General features: G+C 42.8%; 1 protein-coding gene across 1 annotated transcript in view; it reads left to right on the forward strand.

Moving 5' to 3' along the window:
• The first annotated feature begins 673 nt into the window (after positions 1-673).
• ABHD5 (abhydrolase domain containing 5) overlaps positions 674-24636 on the forward strand; it is a 32790-nt gene continuing 8827 nt past the window's right edge. Inside the window, exons 1-4 of the mRNA XM_015412466.1 lie at positions 674-834; positions 19519-19610; positions 21882-22254; positions 22981-23135. Coding sequence (XP_015267952.1) covers positions 713-834; positions 19519-19610; positions 21882-22254; positions 22981-23135 — 742 coding nt within the window. The 5' untranslated portion in view covers positions 674-712. The remainder of the gene's footprint in view (positions 835-19518; positions 19611-21881; positions 22255-22980; positions 23136-24636) is intronic.

Below are 24636 nucleotides of genomic sequence, written 5' to 3' on the forward strand. Positions count from 1 at the left end.
CTTTTAGGATTGACTGATTTGATCTTCTTGCAGTCCAAGGGACTCTCAAGAGTCTTCTCCAACACCATAGTTCAAAAGAATCTATTCTTCGGCGCTCGGCCTTCCTTATAGTCCAACTCTCGCAGCCATACAATGCCAGTGCATTTACATGGGAGTAAATATCACTGAACTTCCGGGGAGTCTTATTTCTGAGTTAAAGTACGGCTTTGCCACGGGAGCAAAAACTAATCAGTTTGTGGAGGGACTATTCCTTCTGTGTGCCGGAATGTCCCAGGCTCAATCCCTGCTGTAAAGGATCAAGCGATATGAAAGACAAGTTCTTGCCACACACACACACACACACACCTGGAGAGCTGCAGCCAGTCAGACTAGATAACATTAACACAGAGAGTCCAGTCAACAGGAGGCCGGCTCAAGTACGGAGTATAAAAACGATTTCAACAGCAGCAGCGTGCCTTCTTGGCACCCATCCAGGTTTATGACGCATGCGTTCGTCAATCTGTTAATGTTTTTTTTTAAAAAACCCTAGGAATGATGACGTCACCAGAGAGACGGGTCTTTCTAGCGGCCGGGCCCGACAGCGGCGCGCGGGCCCGAGTCCCCAGCGTCAGGCTCCCGAGCGAGTCCCAGCAGTCGCTCTAACCGCCACGCCCTCTCTATGGTGAGGCGGGGCGGACGCACTGACGCGACTGCTCCTGGGGCGAGTCCCGTGATGGCCGGCGGTGGGGCAGTCGCCGCGGTCGCCTTTTCCTTTGCCGCTGTCCCGCCGCCGTCCCTCGAGCACAGCGCTGTCGCCATGGCCGAGGAAGAGAGCCTGGCGCCTCCCAGGGAAGGGTAAGTCCGAGGAGGAAGGCGTCTCGTCTCTCGCCTTGGGGGCTCCCCTCCCTGCCGCCCTCTCGCCTGATGTGCTCCTGCCCGGGGCTCTCAGGTGCCCGCGGAGGCTGCCTTCTGGGGAGAGAGGGAGGGGGTCCTCCGCGTCAGGGGTTCCCAGAGGCTCTTCCGCGGTCGCCGCAACCCCTGCCAGCGCCTGCCTGGCCCGTGCCGCGCGTTGGTGTGTCTGCCGTGTCCCTGCCTCACCTTGTTCAGAAGCGGACCCAAGTTTGCCACCCAGCGGGGATGCGGCTTCCCGGACAAGCGCTCCGGATGTTGAACACGAATGTCTGAGGGTGCATGTGAAGCATCTCGCGTGTGCAACGATTTATTGAATCTTATGAATTTTAACTTGGGGTGTTTGACTTTAACTTTAGCTGTGCATCGCCCTGTGTACGCAGGGAGTGGGCGGTTTATACATCAATAATATAAATAAATAAATAGGTACCTCTTACAGGACATTCTGTTTCCAGAAACGTTTTTCATGTTTTCCTTTGGCCCTGGATTTTAAAATGCTCCAGTACTTTGCTTTCCTTTGGGCAATAGTTAAGTGCCTAATGGTTACTTTAAGCATTTTTTTAAAACTTCCATTGACATTTTTAAAACATTCCATAAAGTTTTTGAAGTGGCTCAGTGTAAGTATTTTGTGTGCGTGTGTGTCTAGAACTGCACTGATGTGCCTTTTAACTTTGGCTGCACCTAGTGATTGCCTTCATCCTATGCATATTTGTTGGGTATATCTCCAGCTGCCCCCCCCCCCCCCGCCCCCCAGTGTTCTCTGTATTCTACTCGTCAGTCTACCGGTGTATATAACTTTTTTTGCACTTGCATATTTTTTGCTACATGTATTGTCCCTACATGTTCTCTCCAGTTTTCCGAACTAGATGGAGCTGAATTGGTATAAAATGGGAGGCATAAAAATATGGAGGGGGGTGTTGAACTCTTTTGCCGTTTATATATCACTTTCCCACCTTCTCAGATTGCTTCTCCCAGCTGTTTTTCTTGCAGTTGAGGTTATTCCTGGTCTTGGTGCTTCACTGGAAGAGATGGGCAGAGGTGGTTTGAGGAAGGGGACCAGTGGCCGGATGAGAGCAAGGTTCATTACGGCCTATCTCTGTTGTGCTTCAAGGTCTCCCCTTCCTCTTTTCCTGCTTTACAGAGATTTAGCAAGAACTGAAGTCAACTCTGTCATATGCATGAGTTTGGCATTAACTCTAGATGCCAATTCTTGTCCCCTTTCTAGGCACAGAGTAGGAAAGACCTTTCTAGTGGTTGCATACATTTTTCTGACCACATAATAATTGTCATATTAACTAGCCTATTTCATAAACACTGCTTATGATCTGGGTTCCAAAGCCATTCTGGCCTCTATCAATCTTTTCTCTATACAAACTTGTGCTGTTCTGTATTTTATGTCTGCATCCACACAACATTTGGTATTGGCTATAGAAAATACATTTACGAATTATTGCTGGGTGGATGTGGCTATTATGTTAGCGTAAGAGTCAGACTCGACTGTGTGACTGAACAACAAGAACAAAAACAGCCAGTGTTTGTACAGTTTGTGTACTTCTGATGTACAATATGTCCTAAAGAAGAGCTCTTAGCCATATTCTTTGACTTGAAAGCCTTGATTCCTGATGTGGGTTCCCAGTTGTCAGGGAAATATATTCCGCTTGTGCTCCAAAGTGTTCTCTTCTTTGTTATGATGCTACTTGTTGAAAGATGTTTGGAGGCTAAATGATAACATCTCCATCTGCCGTTCTTCCAATATATGCTTGGGTGTGGATTCTCTCAATAGTAATTCATATGATGTCTGGTATATAAAGATTAATGTTCCCACACAATATATTGTGCTGACTAAGGCAAATTATGCTGTTTTCCCCATAAGAGTCTTATCACAAAAAGTTCTAATGTGTTTCTTTCACCCTGGGTTATTACAGTGCATCAAGACTTTTCCTTTCTTTGCATAATAGGTAACCTCATGACATTTTTATTTTACTTTTAGCATTTTTACAATCACTCACAAACAAGGTTTTTGAGGTGACCCAATTCTGATGAGCGCTCCTTTGCCTCCAAGTGCCACAGTAGATACCTCAGCTCCAATGCTCCCTCTAAGCTGTGGAGTCTTGTGAGCAAAAATTCTACTTTTTGAGCTACTGGCATTAAAGTTGTGAGTGAGGTATTTGGCTACTGCATAGATTAGTTTGCTCTGGAGCCATCCTTCCTGAGCTAAGACAAAAAGTGTGTGAGCCAGAAGCTAAGAAACTGTGAGCTAGCTCACACTCAGAGGTCATTTCGGGGGGGGATTGCGGGGGATCGCAGTTCCCCTGGGTGAGGTACCGGGGGCGGAGCACACGATGAAGCCCCCCCTGCTTCCGGCCGCCCCGCTTCCGGCCCTCATTCAGCCAGGAGGAGGCAGGAGAAGAGGGAGGGTAAGTTGCTTCCTCCCCGCCTCTCCCCACCCCTGCCTGCCTGGGCCAGGGAGGGCCTTCGCGGGGCTTCCTTGCACTCCCGCCGGCCTTGCAGGTCCACCGCCGAGCCCCTGATGTCAGGGGGTGTGGCATATGCTAATGAGTCATGCTAATGAGTTCCCCTAGCTCTTTTTCTACGAAACTACCCCTGCTCACACTAATTCAGCTTAGAGGGAACACTGCTCAGCCCTCTTGATGACTCCCTTCCTCCCTCTTTTGTCTCTAGACCTAGCAGTTGCCTTCATCCTATGTATGCTGTCCACTTGGTACCCCTCCAGTTGTTCCCCCTTGCTCCACATAGTATTGTAAAAATTTGGATTTGTAAACCATCTTGAATTATGGGAAAGGTGTGGTGTAAGTAATTTAAAACAGATAAAAAGTACACTACTTCTGCTGTCCCCCATCTAATACCACCTTCTTGCTGTTGCATGTGTTGCCCCTCCACGCACCAGAGTTTTGTGTAATTTCATTGTCACGTTTCCCCTGTATATGTGGTGCGCGGAAGAATTTCTTCCTTCTTACATATGCAAGCCAATGCCTTTGTGCAGCTTAGCAGCTCTTGTATTCCACTACTTTCTGACCTGCTGTGGCCTTGGTAAACATCATATGTACCCGCTTCTTACACTTTCTGTTCCCGTCACTAAACAGTCCACCTCAATAAACATTTCTTATCATGGTTCCTCTGATCCTTTCTATCTGATCTCAGAACACATGTACACAAGCTTCTCACGATATATATCCTCCCACTGCACCCATTTCTCTCTCTCTCTTTATATGTAACCCTACAATTTACAAGCATTTTTATTCTCCTTTGCAACACCTTTTCTTGGAGATTACATCTTGCCTTAAGCCAGCTGATGCGACAACATTTGGAATGGGCCTCCTGGCAGATAGCTTAAACTCTTAGCTACTATGCCAGGGATCCCCCAGCTTGGTGTCCGTGCGTGCCAACATTTTTCCTGGTGCCCACCAAGTGTTGGTTTTTTTAGGAAATGGGCAGAGCCAGGTGGAGCTTTTGCTGAGTAAGGCTTCCGATTAGCCGTTGGAGATTTGATTGGCTGTGCAGATTTTTAAAGATGTTACTTTGGCAGCAGCTGCCACCACAGCACAAAGATCTTCACTGTGTGAGTGAAGATAGGCCATGGCAGCCATTTTGTGGCTGTTCCCACCATGCGGTGTCAGAATACCAAATGTGCCCACAGGCTCAAAAAGGTTGAGGACCCCTGCACTGTGCTATACCAGGTCAAAATGATTGCTTTGGGTGCTGGCATATAAACACAGTTTGGTACCTTTTAAATTTGTTCTGGGAAATTAATCAGCAAAGAGGCCTGTGTAGTACAAGTAGTACTGTACTGGGTAGTACGGGTATCACTTGACCCTTGTGTAATGTCATGTTGTATCACTCTGCTGCTTAGTCACTGTCACATGACCTCTTGAGTCTGCAGTTCCATAGACTAGCCAGTCATGCAACCAGTGCTGCCAGTTATTAATTGATCCAGGCCTGTCAGCTTAGTGTGTGACTTGCAAGCATCTTTTGTAAGATTAGCTCAGCCCATTGGGACGTTAAATTAGTCAGACTAATAAGCTTGGATGCAATGAGTGCATGATCCATTGAGTCCATACTCTCAAACTTTTCTACCCGTATAGCCTGTTTTTCCTATTGTGGAAGCCTGTGACTTCATTCTTCCTTTCTAAACTAGCAAATTCATTTGTTCAGAAGAACATTATCAAATAAAATAACCCTTCTGGAAATTCTTCTTGTTTTGATTTATAATGTAAATACTTAAACAATGCTAGCAAAATTGAAATAATTTTAGCAAGAGGAGGCAAATGCACCATGTACAAGCCTGGACTATGTGCAAGAACTGGAGTTTGTCCATGTTCCATATCCCACATATAACCCATCAATCATGATTGATTCACAGCATAATAGCCCTGACAACTGTAGATAGAGTATATTTACATATGTAGGGTAGATATTTTTCCATGGAGAAACATAGCACTGGGAGATTTTCTGCCCCGTATCACTGAATGGAAGTATGTGATGTTTGCAAGTGAGCATTTTTAACCAGGCGAATGCCTATGCCATGTGACATCTGATGTGGTACAGAATTGTGAAAGGACTGTACCTTGTATACATTCAGCATACGTTTATCCTTAGGCTGACTTCCCCACTACAGACAAGTGGTTGGTATGGATGAAGTAAACGCAGACCATCAGATCTGCTTTTGTTATTTGTTCGACCTTTATGAATGGAAAGCAATGCTATCTGAGGCATGACAGAAAAGAGCCAGCCAAGATGAAGCTGCATATCCTTATTTTGTATATATCTCCGTAAATCATGAATCTAGTTTGGGTTGGGTCTAAAGAACCATGGCTAGAGGGGAAATTGCCACTGGTATAGTTTGGCAAATGCTTGCAGCACTGTATTAGTGGAAGCAGAAGTATGTCTTTGGATTTAGCTTCACTTTTCAAGTTAGGGTGGTCAGTGTTGCACCAGCGACATCTGGGTGACGCTCTGGTATTTGGGCAAAAACTCTATGGTAGAAGCCAGTTTTGCCATAGAATTGTTGCCCAAATACCAGAGTATTGCCTGGATGTCGCTTGCGTGATGACGTCACTTCCTATGCAATGCTGGCAACGAGGCCTGGGCCTTTCTCTTTCGCCTCATAATACCCCCCCAATCTCCTGCCAGTTGCCATGAGGGACCTGGCAACCCTATTTCATGTGCATTGTTCTGTATTCTAGTGTGAAGTGTAAAACAGCCTTTCCCTGAAAGGTACTTCTTCTGCATGCAGAAAGTCCCCTTTCAATCTACTGCAGAGCTTTTTTTTTAATGTGAACCTATAGTAGCATCTGTAAGCAGGTTGAATTTTGTTTTTAATCTTACTGTTCTTTTGACTCAAAGGTTTTGAACAGATTGAGACCCAACCCTCTATAGAGGCAGTCACTGCAGCTAAATTTTTAGCAACTGCTAAGGTTGTTTTCTGATCCTCATCTACAAGGAAAACCTAGGCAGTTTTTTTCTCTCATTAAGATTCAAAGTCCAGGAAGAACAGAGGTCTGAAGCTTGAGGACACTCTAGTCCGGCTGTACCCAGATATTCCTTTTGAAATACTAAATGCCAGGAAAAATATGCGCCCAGTTGCACAAAAGCTTGCAGAGAAGAACTTCAGGTATCGTTGGCTTCCACTTGGACATATATCGGTCACACACCAAGGAAGAATATTCACAACCCATGATATAACATCCGCTGAAGAGCTTCTGAAGGCGCTGGAATTGGACTCAGGTTAGGAGTCCATGAACTGGTAACCAAAAGAAGAGGAACGCACCAGAAGATTGCAAAGACCTACACCGGAGGAGATTGCAGCTACAGAGCTACTTTTTTTCTCTCTTTCCCCTTTTGCCTTATATATTTTCCCCTAAGTAAAGTAGCCTGGAACATAAAGTGTAGAGGAGCACGCAGGTAGAGGAGCATGCAGGTAGGGCTATTGGGATACCCCCCCACACCTCCCCCATGGACAAGACTCTCAGTGAGAGTCTTCTCCAGAATTGTTCTGGAGTCCCAGGTGAGGGAACGCCGATTAGAAAAGCTCCAGCTAAGAGGAAGAACAGAATTTAGTAAAAAATCTTAAGAGAGCAGAGTAAAGAAACAGAGGAATATATTTCTTTTTTGTAACTTCCTTTCTATCTTACTTTATTGTAATTCATCTTATCACAATGATTTAGAAACGAAATATATATAGAATCAATGGTTATAAACATAAGGAGATCCAAAGGGAAATTATGGGAGATAGAGTTTATAAGTGCATTTGTACTGGAGTAATTTTGAGAGGCAGAAATATTAATTTAGGCCTGCCAATTTCTGTTGGATTAATTAAGTATTATAACTTACAAATTAAGTAGAAGCAGAATAGAATTGGCAACTTGTAGAAGACTATTATCAAAGAGTGTTAAATTCATTTCCTGTTGTAGAATAACTTGTAAATGTGTAAGATTTTGAAATTATTAAAAAATGGTGAGGTAAAAAAAAAGATTCAAAGTCCCTTTCCTTGCATTGGAAATTTAGCAGGTTGAATACGTTGTGGTGCAGATTCAGATGACTATCTGGGGGCCATATATGTTTGCTTCTTGGGTATCCAGAACAGTTATGTTTTTCAACAGGACTTCCCCCCCCCCCCCAATTTAATTGTAGCATTGTAAGTGCTTTCTTTCCCAAGAGCTGCAGTAACTAGGTGGCTTAAATGTAATTAGAAAATAACCTTAAAATATGCAAAGAAAGATTAGATGACTTGGGGAGAAGCAAGATGTGGGGAGGCATCCCTCTGTTTTATTTCAGGTGAGAATCACCACGGAATTCTAAATATCAGTGCGATTGAATACTTTTAGGTGTACAGTTCATCAGAGCAGTTTCTGATATCCTGGGGCTGAGGAATCTCTCTTTTACAGTCTCATGTTAGTATTTGGCAAGTCAAGGGCCAGTGTAATTCTCTAGTCGTATGCTTAGGAGATCCTGGGTGGCAGCATCCCCTGTGTTATTTTTACTCTGATTGTTCAAGTGCTGTCTTATTGCAATACAAAGTTCAAGAGGCAATAACTATTCGAGGAAATAGTTATTTTTACCTCTGACCTAGTGTAGCAACATACTGCAGTAATCTGCCAAGGACCTCCTCAACCGCTTCTGTACAGTAAGGTTCCTAGAAATGTTGTGCAGTAGCTCCCTCCCCTCTCCCCAACTCTTAAAGGGAACTATAACCCACTACCTTGGTACTGGTGATAAACAAGAGGATTGTATGTCCTCACAGTGAAGAATGAAGACCAATATGATAGTTTCCTAGTCTTAACTATCTGCTGGCAGCATTTAAGCAACCACTGTGTGTGTTGATAGAAATTAAACTGGAGTTGAAAGGGTATTTCATAGCGTTTGTGTTGTTGATCCTGGACTGGGAGCTGTCCCTACCATGAGTACAGTATTACTTGTACTTGTAAAATTTCAAATGACAGAGGAAACTGTGTTATGTATTCCCCAGCCTACTAATAAACCACCATCTTTACTCTTGAAGATGCATCTCAGTTTGATCTTTGAAGGCCTATGCGTTTGCTCTTTGAGATGCGACATTGCTCTCTGAGCAAACTGGAATTTAATCCCCCATACCTTTCCCCTCTTTTATGTGTATCTCTCAGCCTGCTTCTCCCCAGGTCATCTGTTTCCAACAAGATCAATCAGTCCCAAAATATTGTTAGCAATTTTGTGTCCTGCATTAATTCTTGAATTCCCTTGACTAACGTGTTCTTGTTCTCTAAATAGTCCTCCCCTCACAGGTGTAAACATAGCTACAAATCTTTCTCACACCTACAAAAAACTGCATGTCATCTGAATTATTTTTTGGATTTGTGCAGGTGAGCTGTTTCCAGGGTAGCTCTGCCTCGGGTTGTTTTCCATAAAAGCATTGCATGGTGTCACAGTGGCTCTTCCTGATGAGTCCTGTTCCCAGCATAGCACCACGTGCCATGAAGACATAATAGTGGCATCATGTTCATTCAAACCCCTTTGTTGAGGTGCTGAGTCATACAATTGAATTTTAATGGAGATGTGGACTGACAGGTTTGTCTGCAAAATATGGGAATTTAGGTTTTATGTGTCTGGTAATCCTGTTGTGCCCTGAATGGCACGTGTCTTGTATCAGAGCATGCAAGCGAAAAGGATGGAACTTCTCTTTTTAAAGAATCCCTGCAACTTCTTGCTGTCCTGTATTTATGCTTATTTAGAATATTCTTCTTTCCTGCTTCTTCATAGCACAAAAGGTCTAACCTAAAGCAATACTAAAGATCACAAATTTTCACTAGAAATATAATCACCATAAAACAAAACAAAAATATGTTATTTGCATATGTAAGTTGCCTATATAATTCTTCTATAGTGCTAGAGTTTAAAATGTGGTGACTTTGTTGTTGTTGTTGTTCAGTCGCACAGTCGAGTCCGACTCTTCGCGACCCCATGGACCACATCACGCCAGGCCCTCCTGTCCTCCATCATCCTCCGGAGTTTGCTCAGCGTGGTGACTTTAAAATGCAACATTTTGTCTATGTTAGTTTTAACTTTGCATTCTTGGCTTTGTTCTTGTTTACCAAACAACATGGACTCCAATGGCTGTATCTTCAGTCCACTTAGAAATCCCTCTCTCTCTCTGCAGTAATGTTTGGCCAGCAAGTACATTGCATTCTATTACTTCCTTTCTACGATAAGGCAGTCACTGGATCCTGTGTGGAAATCTGAACAGCTGTTGCTTTTAAGGTTGCAAAACCAAGCGTTGGGGGTTCAAGCTCGATTCACTTTTAAAAATGTATTCTGCACATGAATAGAGCCAGACTTGTGTGAAATCCAAGATGACATGGCTTCAACAGTAAGATTTTTACTGAGGTCCTTTTGAACTGCTCTTAAAAAGTTTGGTATTCATGTGTCGATTGCATTGGTTTATACCAAATGCTAGTGCTTTGTTTCCTGAGTTTTAAGAGTACTAGATTTTAAGACTGGGATCCAAACAGTCACTTTGGTTGACACTTGCATGGTAGAATCCTCAGACTTTGGCCAGCTAAACCAGCAAGCCCACATCATAAACTGCTTTTGCAACTCCTTGTCTTCAACCAGTTCACTGTTCGGCTTAGAAAGCTGCGGTTCAAGAAAAACAAACCAAAAGTCCCCTTGGGCTCTTGGTTCTAGTTTCATAGTTCTTTGGAGCCTAGCCATGATCTCCATAACCACAATGTCAGAATCGCTAAGCCTCAAGTCAATAAACACACAGGCCACAAGCAACCAAAGTTTCTCCTGGTCTTGCATTTTTTCAGGAGGATTTTTTTCCCCACTTCTAAATTTGATCTTGCAGTCTTTTCCTTTGCTTCAGATCCATTTGATTGAATGGGGTAGGGGGCTGGCAAGGGTGATTTAGTTTGTGAACTAGTGGATTCCCGCTATCTGGAAAGTTAATCCATAGCTACAGTGGGGCATTTTGGGGCCCCGCTCCACAAATAGCCATGCCAGAAACCTTATTGGTGGGGGTTATTCTCTCTGTGTGTGTAAGCCTTATTTTTGAGGAGAGACTGGCACCATAGCTTGCCCTCAGGCTTCCCTCTCCCTCCCACTGTGGAATTCTTGGGGGGCATCATGGGACTTGCGAAAGGATAGCTCAGAAGGCATTTAAATGCCTTTTGAGTTCCATTTCACTGGGTAAGAAAGCTTAGAAGGGCACTCAGGAGTCGCACCTTCAAATACATCTCCAAAGACCAAAAGCTGCACCTAAGAGGACAAAATTCAACTCCCCAATATGGTTCTAAAATGCTAATTAAACAGATGTTTCTTTTTTCAAGGTGGTCTCAGAGAGGCTCTAACTTGCTCTCTTAAGGCTAAGCATTATATACCTTGAAGAGCCCCCAGTCCCTATGTTCTAGTTAGTTTGAAGTTGCAGTGAAGCTTACAGAAATTTGGAAGTCACTGCAGTATAACTTTTCAGTTTCTTTCAGAAAGTACAATTGCAATATTGTTTGTACTAAATCCAAACTTTCTGTACTACTTTCAAGAACATAAATGCATTGGTTGGATCTAAGGATTCTGTCTCTTCTTTGAGAAATACTCTTCACTTAGTCCATCAATCCAACCCAGTATGAAGTATTATCTTTATTCAGTAACTACAGATAATACCTACTATAGATGGAGCAGCACACTTATACCCTAAGGGCTCCAAGCATTTTTTTAGTTTGTAACAGTTTTGATTCTGAACTTCATTTTCATCTCTCATGGACTTCAGAAAACTGAAGATTTGCATGAACTGAAACAAGCCTCTAGTCTTCCATATAAACTTCTTTTTTTATTTCATTCATATATTTGAATTAGTTTAACTAACATGCTGGGAAGGATGGAGGAATCTGAATCAAGGAAGAGGATTTGAGAGTTTTAAGTATCTGCAGTGTACTTAATAGTTGTTTAGTACTAAACAGTTATCAATTGTGTAATAGTACTTGTCTGGTATTATACAATTATCAGTTTTAGTTTGATACAAAGTTGTTAGAATTTGGAGGAATAAAACCTTGCTCTGTTAAACATTTCACTCATTTAAATATATATATATAAATATTAAGGTAATATAATTTCTCAGCTCACCCCCATTCCCACTGTTCCATGGGGAGAAGTTTAAAACTCCAAGGGGAGCAGTTTCCTTACTTTGGGGGGGGGGCAGCCCTTTGTGTCTATTGCTGATTGTTGTTGTTTTTTATTATAACACTTTTGTTGCATAAAACTGGCAACTGTGCTTCTGGCCTTCTTGTATGAAGAGGTACAGAACCCACAGACTGAAGGATAAATCTGGGACTTAGGTTGAACTAAATGTTCAGTATTTAAGTTTAGATTCCCTGGGTGTGCTCCACTAACACTGGAGCCTTCCCCATAATACAGGGGTGCCTTCCTCTAGTGGAACTGTTAAGAAAGTCTCCTTGTGCTGGAAGAAGGCTTCACCATTAGCGGAATGGAAATCTGTGGATCTAACTCTTGGTCTCTGGGAGTTTTTGTTAAAATATGTTATCCATGCTTATTCTTGGTAGGAAGGAGGCGCAGGGCAGAGGGCAGGACAAGAACTGATTTAGGAACTCCTGGGTTGAATGGGTTTTCTGCATCAGGTACAGGCAGTCAGGCACAGGAACCAGAGGAGGCTGGCTAAAACTGGGATTTAAATGGGCAGGAGACTGCACATTCTCCAGCTGCCCATCTGTGTTCCTCCCCATCAAGGCCACTTCTGGTGCATATAAGTTTTTCTGCTGGGGATTGTCTTAGCTGTATTTAGCATGTATATACTACTAGGAATGTCAGTTATGGAGACTGTTGCTCCCTCAAGTATATTGCTGAAAGCTTACCTTGCTGTGGCTCCTGCCTACCCACCCCAGCTATGAGAAGAACATCAGAGCCCTGCTAGGTCAGACCAAAGATCTGCTAAGCCCATTATCTTGTTTCCAGCAGGGACCAGCCAGAAGCTCCCAGGAAGCCCACAAACAAGGCGTGAGGGTTCTTCCTTGTTCCCTGTCCTATTTATTTTATTTTGTTTAAAACATTTTTATGCCACCTTTCCACCCCAAAACCTAGAGTAACTGATGTTTACAGCATACTGTATCCACAGCTGGAAATTTTATTTACCTGTCACACAGTGCCTAATGAACGTGCACCAGCAGATTGCATATGTTAATTATACAATGTGTAGAGAAGTATTTAATCTTCCCTGAATCTACCAGTCAATTTTATTAGGTGGCTCTGAAGTTGTGAGAGTGGGAGGCAGTTTTCGTTGGCCACATCATTTGTAACTTGATCGTATCTGCTGTCCTCTGTCCCCTTTTTATTGTGACTGCTTAGCCCAGGGCCCATTTTCTACCTTGCACGTAGAACCCCTGAGATAGACTTTTCACCCTGACAGAGCTGTTAACACCCTCTAGCCACTGGCCCACTGTTACAAGCACAAGACAGCCATGGTAAAATGTAAAGTGTGCCGTCGAGTCACAACCAACTCATGGCAACTCCATGAAGTTCCACCTCATGGGATTTTCAAGGCAAGAGATTAACCGAGGTTCTTTGCCATTGCCTTTCTCCGCATAGCAGCTCCAGTCTTCCTCAGTGGCCTCCCATCCAAGTACCAGCCCTGCTTAGTTTACAAGCTTTGATGAGATCAGACTAGCCTGGGCTATTAGGGCTGCTACAGCCAGCAATAGCGAATCCCACTCCTTGTCAGCCTACGTGAAATTATGCTTTGTGATCTTCCGCTTCGGTCAGGCCGTTACTATGTCCCATAAATAATTATGTAAATTGCGACTCCAAGTCACTATTTGCAGACTGGCTTGTGTAGAGCTGTTGTCAGATTGTGGCTTTTAAAAGTGACAGATTTTTAAGGATAACTTTTTAGCCAGAACAAGAATCATCTTCTATTTTTTTTCTGTTTTTCTTGGACTCGCCCTTATTTATCTGGACCTCTTATACCCTGAGCCAAATCCCCCCGAGTGCTTTTCCATTGACAGTTGCTGAGTTAAAAAACAACAGCCAAATGTTCTATGCTCAAGTTCAGTGTTTTAGAACATTAAAGTCTGATAAACACAAAGATTGTATTGCCTAGCTTGTACGCCATGTATTTTGCATAAAATCAGGAGACTGTGCAAACAAACAGTATAGGTTCGATGGTACAGAAGGGAGATTGTCAATATTGAAGCAGAGAACATTTTTATTGAGTTGCTTTTTGAAGTGTTGCCTCTCCTTATGTTGGTGGGGGTTTTTTTGATCAGTTTCATTTTGCTGTAATTAATATACACCAGATCAGCTGATAATGTTATCTGTCAACTGTTGCCAGTTTGTCCAAAGGCATGGTGGCACAAGTCCAAGAGTATGTTTGTCATGCAGATGTTGAAGTAACATTTAAGGAACAGCTATTCATTCGAAGCAGAACTCTTGATATGAATGACAAGCAGCCCCATAGCTATGGATTTTTGGGGGGAGGGGGCCTGGGGGGGCTCAGCTAATTAAATCAAAGTCAATCACATTAATTCAATTTGGGACTGGCCCGGGAGAGAGGGGGGCCAGAAGAAATGCTAGGGGCCCAGACCCTGCAGGCCCCTCGGTAGCTACGGGCCTGATGACCAGGGTGGTGTCATTTGGCTTGGATCCCAACAAAGGGATGGGAAAGGATTTTTTGCTGATTCCCTCTTGTCACTGCAACCTTTCATGTCCCACACTGTTACTGAAGCAGGTATACTAGATGAAGAAACTGGAAAGCCATGTATGGCAAGCTGAGCCATAATGTTCCTTTTTTTAATTAAAAAAAAGGTGGAAGCATTGAGTGAGTGTGAGAGAAAGAACACTCGTCCTTGAATACTTGTAAGTGAATTAAGTTTTGCTGACTGAAACAGTTTGAGGACAAAAAGCTTTGTAGCATGTTCTGTACCAAAGGTCTCCTCTATTGATCCTGCAAGCACTTTGCACCCACAGCCATCTATCAAAATCCCAGTCATAAAATGGCTGTCATAATGGAGTGGAGAAGGAGTGGAGAAAACCAGGACCAGCCCTTTGCGTTGGTAATGCAGAAAAGATGGGGAAGGAATAAACCAAGCTGATTGTTCACTTATTGCCTCTGTCAGCAATGCAGGAGAGGACCGTTGGTTAGCTGACAGCAGTCATCATTGCCACTGAAGGGTGCACCCCAAGCTGCCCCCGGGGTGCTTGCAGAGTTGCTGGGACTTCAGCTCTGCTTGCTTCTGGCTGTCATCAGCCCATCAGGATAGCAGTCCAGCAGGAAATTGTCCTGTAATTTAAATGGCTAGTCTGCCTCTCTGGGGAAGAGATACTGTTTATTTCCAGTTTCTTCTCTGCATACCCACAGCATGGAGTTTGCAAGCCCAGAGACATTAAGTCTGTGTCTGCCTGTGACCAGCCAAGGGAGAGCAGCGGTAATTAGCTCAGTGCTTTGCTAGCCAGTCAGTCAGCTGGTTGTTTTACCCCTCTTCCATTGAAGACCCTTCAGATTTTATCCCCAAGTCTCAGGAAGCTCCCAGAAGATACAGCGGCAGATACCCTGGTGTTCCCAGACACCTTGTTGGTGGTCTCTGTTCTGTCTGCTACAAAAGTGGTACAAATTCATTCTTTCCAGCTGAACAACATTGGCAGACTATCTTAAAGATGAGCTAATCAGCCTATTGAACCAAGTAAGGAAATGGTTTGAGATTAGGGTTTCAATGGCCCCTGCCACACGGCAGGGGAAAAGCCGCCAAAAAGCGTGGCTTTTAAAAGCCGCGCCAAAGTTGAAACGGCGCGGCGGGATCCCACGGATCCCCTGGCCGCGCCGCCTTTCTCCCCGGCACGATCAGACGCCGGGGAGAAAACATAGATCGGATGGCGAGCCAGCCGAACTGCGCATGTCGGAGCATGCGCAGTTCGCCTAGGAGCCAGGGACGCGCCGGCGCAAGGATGCGCCGGCGATCAGACTCCCGGTTTGCGGCGCACCATTGGGATGAACCACCTCGGTAGGTGGTTCCAACTTGGAGCGGTTTATCGCGTGGATGGGCCAGTTCGGGGACGGAAGCACTACGCTTCCCAGATGTTGTGGTGTGATCGCGGCCATTTGCTCCGCCCCCGAACCGTCCCGCTACTGGCCCAAATCCCCTCGTGTGAACGGGACCTAAGATGCTTTCTTTTCTTTAATGTGAATGTTCAGGTCTGTTGGATATGGGCAGGTCATAAACCCTACCCCACAATTGCTTATTGGATTATATAGCATTTAAACTTTTACTCTCCCCCCCCCTTTCTCTCCCGTGGGAAATGTGCTTATCCATGACAAAGCTAAGTCTCTTGCGTAGAAATCAACATTTCGTTAATAGGATCACAGTTGCTTCTTGTGTAGCATAATTATTAATGTAGCAACTGGGACAAGCAGTCATTTAATAGCATTGTCATAACATGCGTCAACACACAAAATAACTTAATCTGTTGTGAAAGTGCTCTACAGGCTGGGCAGAGTTGTTTGGGAGAGTTTGCACAGCAAGATCCCATTGACAGATACTGCAGCTGCTCACTGTATAAAGTGTGTATGAAAACTTGCTAATTCTGCCTTACATATTTTCAGGTAAACACTAGGATTTGTTGGCTGGGAACTGGAGGGTTGCATGTCTGTTCAGTATGTTACCAGAGCTTTTCCATACCCTGTCCCCTTCCTTATGCAGTCCCCCATGCTTTCCCTCAGTTGCTGTGAAGAAGTGTACCATGTGGCACAGGAAGATGCAACCAGTGGACGGGGAGAATTGGATGCATGCAGATACCACATACGGAAATGCTTTTCATGTACATTTGGGGCTTTTTGGATCCTGGCCTTACTCTTACCTCACAGAGCTATTAGCTTAAGAGCTTTATGCATGAATTCTCAAGGCACAGGAGGGAGGATCAAATTAGTTTGAGAAATAAATAAAGTGTATAAATTTTCATTAAGACAGAGGTCCTTACTGGCAAAAGCTCTACAGTTGTCTAAAGCTCTACAGTTGTCTAAAGCTCTACAGTTGTCTAATAGGAGTGGTTAAAATGACGAACAGTGTGTATGCACAAGTTCTGCAACTAATCAGTTGCGCGGTCATGAATGGCTGTCAGGCTGTTCTCTGGTACAGCATATTTATGCTATTGGCAGTTGGCTCAAAACTGCCCTGTTTCATAGGTTTGTTTACACTTATAACATGAGAACAAAGAAAAAGTCTGAGAACGCTTCCTCTTACCAAGAGCTACTCAGGTGATGGTTACTCTGTTCTGAAGCCAACATCGGTATTCATCAGAAAAACATCTGTGGCGGTGTCTTGACAACTTGGCCCAGGTGTGTAGGCACTTCACATTATTGTGGAATGCCCATACCTGTGCTACAGATCACCAGGATCTGTCATTTTGTGAGCTACTCATCATTCTTTACATAATATTTTGACCACAGAAATGTTTCCATACCAAAAGATCCCGTTCTTTCCACTCCCAAGACCTTCTCTTTTTTTTAACTTCGTTTATTATGAATACCAAATTATTCTTATAGAAATCTTGATAGTCAACTGTAATGTTAACCCATACACATTTCCATGCTATTTTCACTCCTGCGAATTGTGATTCCTTATTTTTCAGTTGTCCAGCCTGATATATAAAGGCTCTGGCTTCTTAAAATCAAAGCTTTCAGTTCCAGGAGGAAACGGCGTGGCGACAGGTGGTTCTCAGCGTGCTCTGAGCCCCCCAATCCCTTGTTGCTCACTTCAGAGTCTCCCGGTTGCCGGGGGAGCTCTGCCAGATTTCCTGGAGAGAAGTCTGGAGCAGGGAGCTTTAATTCTCCCCCCCCCCCGCAACTGGCAAGGCGGGGTGGGGGTGTCCACTATGTGCCCCGACGCAGGAGCAGCTTGTGGAGTGAAGCATGGTTCTCTATGTTTCACATAGCCGCTGCCATCCGTCTTTTATTTTAACTTGTGTGGACTACAAAGATAACAGCAACCTAAAAGGAGGAAATATGAGAAAAGGAACTGTGAGTACCTCTATCTATATAAAAATATGGCTTGAGCCCGGAGTATAAGTTTGCAGAATGGAAAAGAAGAGCGGCCAGAGAGCGTGTTGGAGCAGATGAAAGGCTTGTGGATGTTTATTTATCTTTCTCCGGGGAATGTTTTGGCTTCTCCTTAGGAGCAAGGATATTTGAGAACATTGGGAGATAATAGTTAAAAGAAAATGGTTTGTTTGTCCTTTTATCTCCTTGGAATGGAAGGACTGTTAAAACTTGAAAGTCAATTTAAAACGACAATTAAAATGGTTTCTATGGTAGAAGAGGAGGAGGAGGAAATTAACGAGAACACTCTAGTGGAGAGATTACAGTAGAGCAATTTATGAAGATAATGAGAAGCTTTTGCAAATGTATTAGGAAAGCCAAAAATGAGAGATGGCATATGGAATACTTTATGGACGTTTGATTGGTTGAGAAGGAAAAGGAACACCTTGGAAAGAGATTATCACACATGGAAAGATCAAAAACATTTAGACAGATTGTTACAGAAGAACAGACTGATGATCCACAGGCAGAAAATCAAGTTGTATCCTTTTCTTTGTTTGTCTACCTCCTTTGGATGTCTGTTTAAATGGAAATACTGACTTTGGAAACTTTAATTAAAAATAAAAAGTAGAATGATATAGTGGGGTGTTAAGAGGGTACTGTATTAGTTTTGCAGTGATTAAAGATAGGAAAATATGGTAAAGGAGGTGTGGATATTAATCTGATACCACTCTGAAAAGTCAATTGATTTTGTAATGGTATAAAAGTTTAGTAGAGAATGTTTGGATGCAAATATAGTAGTAAATTTAAAATGTTAAAAAATTTAAAAAAATAATTGGAAAATCTAAAAGTTATAAAAATTAAATTGATAATTTATACTTATATTGGAAACAGGTACCTTATGGTTAATTGGAGTATGTATGCTTTGTTAGAACTTAACCCTGAAAAGACATGTGTTGGTTTTAGATGGTCATACTTGACAATGTCTCATAATTATTGTTAGAAGGGAGGTGGCAAATTGTAAAAACTAATATGAACAAACAAGAAAACAAGAAAATTAAAGAATTATGTATTAATTTGCTAATGCTTGATCCTTGTACTTAAATATTGTTAATTGATTTGGTACCTTATGGTTAATTTGAGTATTTGTGCTATGTTAGAACCTAGCTGTGAAAGGACATGTTTTGGCTCTGGATGGTTACATTTGACAAAGTGCTATGATTACTGTCAGAATGGATGTGGTAAAAACTAACATGAACAAACAAGTAAACTAAAGATCTATGTATTAATGTGCTGATACTTGATCCTGGTACTCAAATAAGAATTATTGGATTATATTTTTTGGGGGAAAAAGTATTTCCAGCTTATGTGTATATTTTTGTTTATATCCAAAAGAAATGTTATAAGTATATATTATTTTGAAAACCAAATAAATAAACTTAAAAAAAAAAAAGCTTTCAGTTCCACTTGAATTTCCTTTATGGATTATCAGGGATTTGCAGGAAGGGTGGCTATCATCTGAAAAGTTATTTTTATGCTCACATTCACTCCTCTCCATTCCTTTAACTTTGTTATTGTTTCTAATAGATATTGCTAAGGACATAGCTGGCATCTTTGTATTGTTCCTTGTATGTCTTATGAGTGCTATTGAAGAGTTAGATAATATATACACCACTGTTATAAATCAATATCCCAGCTTCATATTTAGCAATATCTTTCATAAATTTCTCTCCTAAACAATCAAAAGCCCTTTCAGCATCTAATAACACTGTACCTCCTGGCTACTTACTATATTTAGTGGTGAGTTGGATGTATGTCTATGACGCATAATGCTCATCTGATATGTATTAATGTGACTGACGATGATTGTATTTAATTTGAGTTTATTTTAGCACCACTATAATTTTTTTTTTTACATTTAGGCTCCATGTTAGGTCTTGGATTTAAGAATAATCACCACTCTTGCTATTTGTAAGAAGCAGGGTAGAGGTTCTTTATCCAGTACAGCATTAGAAGCACTTGTTTAGATGTGGTGGAAGTACATCCTTTGCTTATAAAACTCTGCAGTTCTATAAATCACAATGTTTTCATTCTTATTGCTGTAGATCAGGCTGGCTGTCCGTGTCCAGTTGGTTGCCTGCGTGGTGTCCTACGTCAGTGGTACAGCTTAAAGAAGCTGAAGAGAAAATGCTGAAATGTAAGCAATTACAGAGAATCAGATTTTATTTTCAGTATAATGTCACTGCTTTTTCTTACATAGAACTAAAGTATGTCTGCTGCACCATTACCTTTTATGGTGGAGGTGGTTTGCAGTATTTTTGCTGATTTGGGGTGTACAGTCGACAAATGTGCTGAGGAGCAATGGAGGACAAGAAATATGTTGAGTTACAAATATACTAGTTCAAGGAGTAAGCTATAGAGAACCTATCTGTAAGTAAATTTATTGCAGACAAGTACCCCACTCCCCAGGAGATCTATTCATAGTGGAGTGAAGTCCGGACAGATATTGTGAGCAATGCTCCCTCTAAGCTGTAGAGTCTTGTGAGCAAAAATTCTACTTTGTGAGCTACTGGCATTAAAGTTGTGAGCAAGCGGTTTGGCTACTGCATAAATTAGTTTGCTCTGGAGCCATCCTTCCTGACAAAAATGTGTGAGTTGGAGGCTAAAAAACTGTGAGCTAGCTCACACTAACTCAGCTTAGAAGGAACACTGATTGTGACTTATGTTGTAGGAAAGCTGTACCTCTCTATTGAGGTACTAACTTTTTTTTTCTAGGAAAAAGCCCAGAAGTGAAGCCTTAATGGGAAATGTCCCTTGAACAAGGCATATGCTTTACTGGGTAAATTATTGATTGCTGGATCTCATGAACAGCAGTTAGCGAAGATTATTCTTGTTCTTCATAGGACAGAATAAATTGGACCTATCTAGCACTCTGCAGTTTTAACTCATCTTTATACTTCATTAAACCTGTAGCAAATGCTGACTTCTAATTTTTTGTAGTTTGGCGTTTTTATCTGAAACTGGATTTAAAAACCAGCTTTGGTAATCTGTATCTTGTGTGCACACACTGCCTGCCTTGTAAAATATGAAATAATTCTGCTGCTGATTATTTCTACCAGGAGATTTATTATATGGCATGTGTTGCTCAACATGTTATTACTCTCCTCCCAAGCATCTGTACAATCTTTTTTGTTAAGAAATCTCAACCAGAGATTCACATATTCTTTCCTTTCTCACAAGCAGAGATTCAGTAAGGAATGAATTGGCTTTAGCCTGTTTGAATGTAACATCTTAACCATACAGCTGGATCCTAGAAAGAATGTGGGCTTCTAATCAGGAAGCTGGGGGGAGGAAGATCCTGTATTCAGATGACCACAACCTGACTTGGGTACATCTGAAGCTCATGCTCCTTGTCTGGACCTTAATTTGGTCCTTAAAAAGTAATCATGTGAATGATCTGGCTTATGGCCATAGGGCTGGGTGTTACTCCCCCCACACACATACGTGAATGTGCACACATACATGCTGCTCAGAAATACAGTGCAAGTCCCAGTAGGAAAAATCAGGCACAGTACTGATATTTGTCTTTTTTTTTCCCCTACCACTATTCAGTGCAACCTGGGGTGGGGGTGCATTGTCAATTGTGGAAATTGGACAACAGCCCCAGTGTAGATTGTGTGTTGACGTCCTTTGCCACCAGCTGCTTTTAGGGCCAGTTTACCAGGCTTGTGTTCCAACCGACAAAGTCCACTGTTGCCTGTGTAAATTGGCCTTCAGAGGTACTATCTTTTGTGTGACTAGTCCAGAGTGAATCCTACATTGTGGCACTTCCCAACAATTGCCCCCAGTCTCCATCCCGTTTTACCTCTCTTTAAGTTAATTCTTTTGCTACACGTGAAAATTCCTTGCATAACAGAAATATTGTCTGCTGCTGTGTTAAGTGCCATCAAGTTGCTTCCGACTTCTGGTGACCCTATGAATTAATGTCCTCCAAAACATCCTATCATTAACAGCCATTCTCAGGGCTTTCAAACTGAAGGGTGGGGTTTCCTTGATTGAGTCAGTCCATCTCAAGACAACAGCAAATGCATACTGTTGTTAAAAGCTATTGAAATAACTTAGGTTCTTTTATCGTGAGATTCTGAAGTACCTAGTTTTATGGGATTTTGTTTTTCAACAACTTGATTATATATGTTCAGCAAATCCACAAGGGAGCTATTCCTGTCACATGCTGCAAGTTGTGCACAGGCCACATGCAGCCTGCATATGAATGCCTACGCTTCACAATGTAATTGTGACTCTTGTTAAAGGACCCGCTTCCTGCCCTTTTTGGTGGGTACCTTATTGCACATAATGGGAATGGAGGTCACTGTTCTGTGGATTTGCCATAATCTGTTATACCTAGAATTGACGGTCAGATGTCATTGTTGGAATAATAAGATATAAGTCTTATTCTCTCTTTCTTCAGGTATCAAAAGTCCATATCATAAGCAATATGTCTTCATATCCAATGGAAATAAAATATGGACGCTAACATTCTCTCAGAACCTTTCCCATAAAACTCCACTTGTTCTCCTCCATGGGTTTGGAGGAGGTGTTGGACTTTGGGCTCTGAACTTTGAAGACCTTTGTGAAAATAGAACTGTTTATGCCTTTGATTTCTTGGGATTTGGACGTAGTAGTAGGCCACAGTTTGAAACTGATGCAGAACTAGCAGAGAATCAATTTGTGGAATCTATTGAAGAATGGCGACAGAAAATAGGCTTGGACAGAATGATTTTACTTGGACACAACCTGGGTGGATTCCTGGCAGCTGCTTACTCTCTGAAGTACCCCTCAAGGTATCTGAAAATAGTACATAAAGGGAAGTTCTGTTGTATCAAAGCTATAAATATACTTTAGCTTTTGTAAACAAGTGCAGCATGGCACAGTATAATTTGGAGGAATAATCTCTCTAACCTTCAAATGTAGCACCAAAAGGCTATTTTCATCCTTCTCTAATAAGAATACATTGGCTAGTCGCAAAACTAAATTATAAATTGCACTTTCTTTGAATTGCATGTCTTCAGGTGTCAATTGCATACTACAATTTATATGGTATTTCCCGCCCCAGAGTCTTCCAGTGTGTCTTTGACGCAGGGGAAGTCTTAGCCAATGGGTAACAGGAGCGGCTGCCCTGGGTCCCATGCTGGGGGTTGGAGGGGCGACAACTTGTAGCCCTGCCCCTCTGAAAGATGGGGGAAAGAAGTGCAGGCTCCTGCTGCTGCTTGTGCCCTCTCCATGTGGCTTGTCACAGTAATGACAGCTCCTTCCCACGTTGCACAGGGCAAGGCCTACCACTTGCTTTGCCCCAGCAAGGATGGGTGCTGGGGTGGTGGCAGTATTCTGGGGGCCTGACTTGGACTTCTGCCCAAGGCCCTAGAATCATTAAGACTAACCCTGCTTTGATGTAATGGGCAGAGATGGCTTCTGAAAGAGAAAAAAATAAGTAATGTTGACTCTGGAATATAGTGGGCATTGTTTTAAGTTGTCCTGTTGACACAGCCTCTGACATTTGTACCTACAAGGGTGAAGCATCTTATATTAGTGGAGCCATGGGGTTTTCCAGAAAGACCCAGCAATGCTGAACAGGAAAGATCAATTCCAGTCTGGATCAAAGCACTTGGAGCCGTTTTGAGTCCGTTTAACCCATTGGCTGGTCTCAGGATAGCAGGACCTTTCGGTGAGTGCCTGTCAGTTTAATAGTGTTGCTCTTTTAAGGAACCTGATTACACTGTTTGAGCTTCAGAACCCATGGCCGGTGGTAGACTTTAGGTGTATGTTTGGAAAGAAAGCAAAATCAGTTTAAGCAGTAGGCACCTCCTAACCAGAAAGGTGGGAAAGAGGTGTCATGCTCACCAATGCTACAAAAAAAGTTGGGATAGCATTCTTAAATCAGAAACTCAGGTAAGCAATAGACGCACACTTTTTAAATATATGAGTATCTAGCCATACCTCCTTGTGTTGCAGAAGGGCCCTAGCTCAGTGGTAGAGCACATGCTTTGTAAGCAGAAGGCCTCAGGCTCAGTTGCCTGGCATCTCCAGTTAAAGAGCAGTGGGTGTTTGGGTAGAGAAACCCTTTCTCTGAGACCCTGGAGGGTTGCTGCCAGTAACAGTCGACTGGGCTGTGCTAGATGAACTGATAATCTGGCTCTGTGTAATAAACTTTATTCATATGCCAGTTGCTTTCTCTATCCTTTGTGCACCACAGTCTTAATTAAATAGAGCCAGAATCCAGTAGAGAGAGTTCATGCAGGTCCTGAGTTACCTGTAAGCTTAGTGCTGAATAGAAATAAGAGTGCCTCTAAAGGGAAGGAGCTGTCATGCACTGTTAGGGTTGCAAGGTCCCAACAGCGTGCCAGTGGGGGATGGGAGGGAACTTTTCAGGAGCGGGGAGGAGCACTGCAATGTGCTTACGTCATCAGGAAGACGTTGGGGACATTGGGTGGCGGCATTCTGTTTTTTGGGCAAAACTCTATGGTAAAATTAGCTACAAATAATAGAGTTTTGCCCCAAAATCAGAGTGTCCAACGTCCCCGTCACTTCTAGGTTACGTATGCACATAGCAGTTATTGGCAGCAACAGGGGGGAGGGAGAATGAGAGCTGGTTTGGTTTCCTCCACGCAGATGGAGGCTCATTCCTTTGTTTCCCCCCCCCCCCCCCCCCCCAATTTTATTATAACAACAACAACAAAATGATATATACGCACACATTCAGTAATTGGTGGGTTTGTTACAGAGACTAGTTAACGTTACTACTTTCAGACTTTACAAGTATTACGCAATATAAGAACCTTTAAAAAAAGGTTCCTCCAAAAATTGACCAGTCCCTGGGACGGTCCAGTAAGAGGGAGAGCTTGCTGGCGGCGTCTGTGGGGAGAAGAAAGGGAAAGGGGTTAGAGACGCCGGCAGGCGCAACTCGCCTATCTTACCTTTTGATCAAATGAAGTGGGGTTTTTTTACAATAAAACTCAGTTGAAAATCTTCGGGTCTTCCATTCTTCAAACGTCATCAGCGGAAAGGCACGAAAACATCCGATCTTCACTTCGGGAATCTCCGTGTAAAGCTTCCCTGTTCCCAACCAATCTAGACATGGGGAGGTCTAGCCAGAAAGGAAGGGGATATTTTGCATATTAAGAAGAGAACTCCCCCCCCCTTGGTCCCAAAGGCATTGTGGGAGTCCA

This window comes from Gekko japonicus, unplaced genomic scaffold, assembly GCF_001447785.1.
Source record: "Gekko japonicus isolate JY-2015 unplaced genomic scaffold, Gekko_japonicus_V1.1 scaffold785, whole genome shotgun sequence".
NCBI classification, from domain to species: Eukaryota; Metazoa; Chordata; class Lepidosauria; order Squamata; family Gekkonidae; genus Gekko; species Gekko japonicus.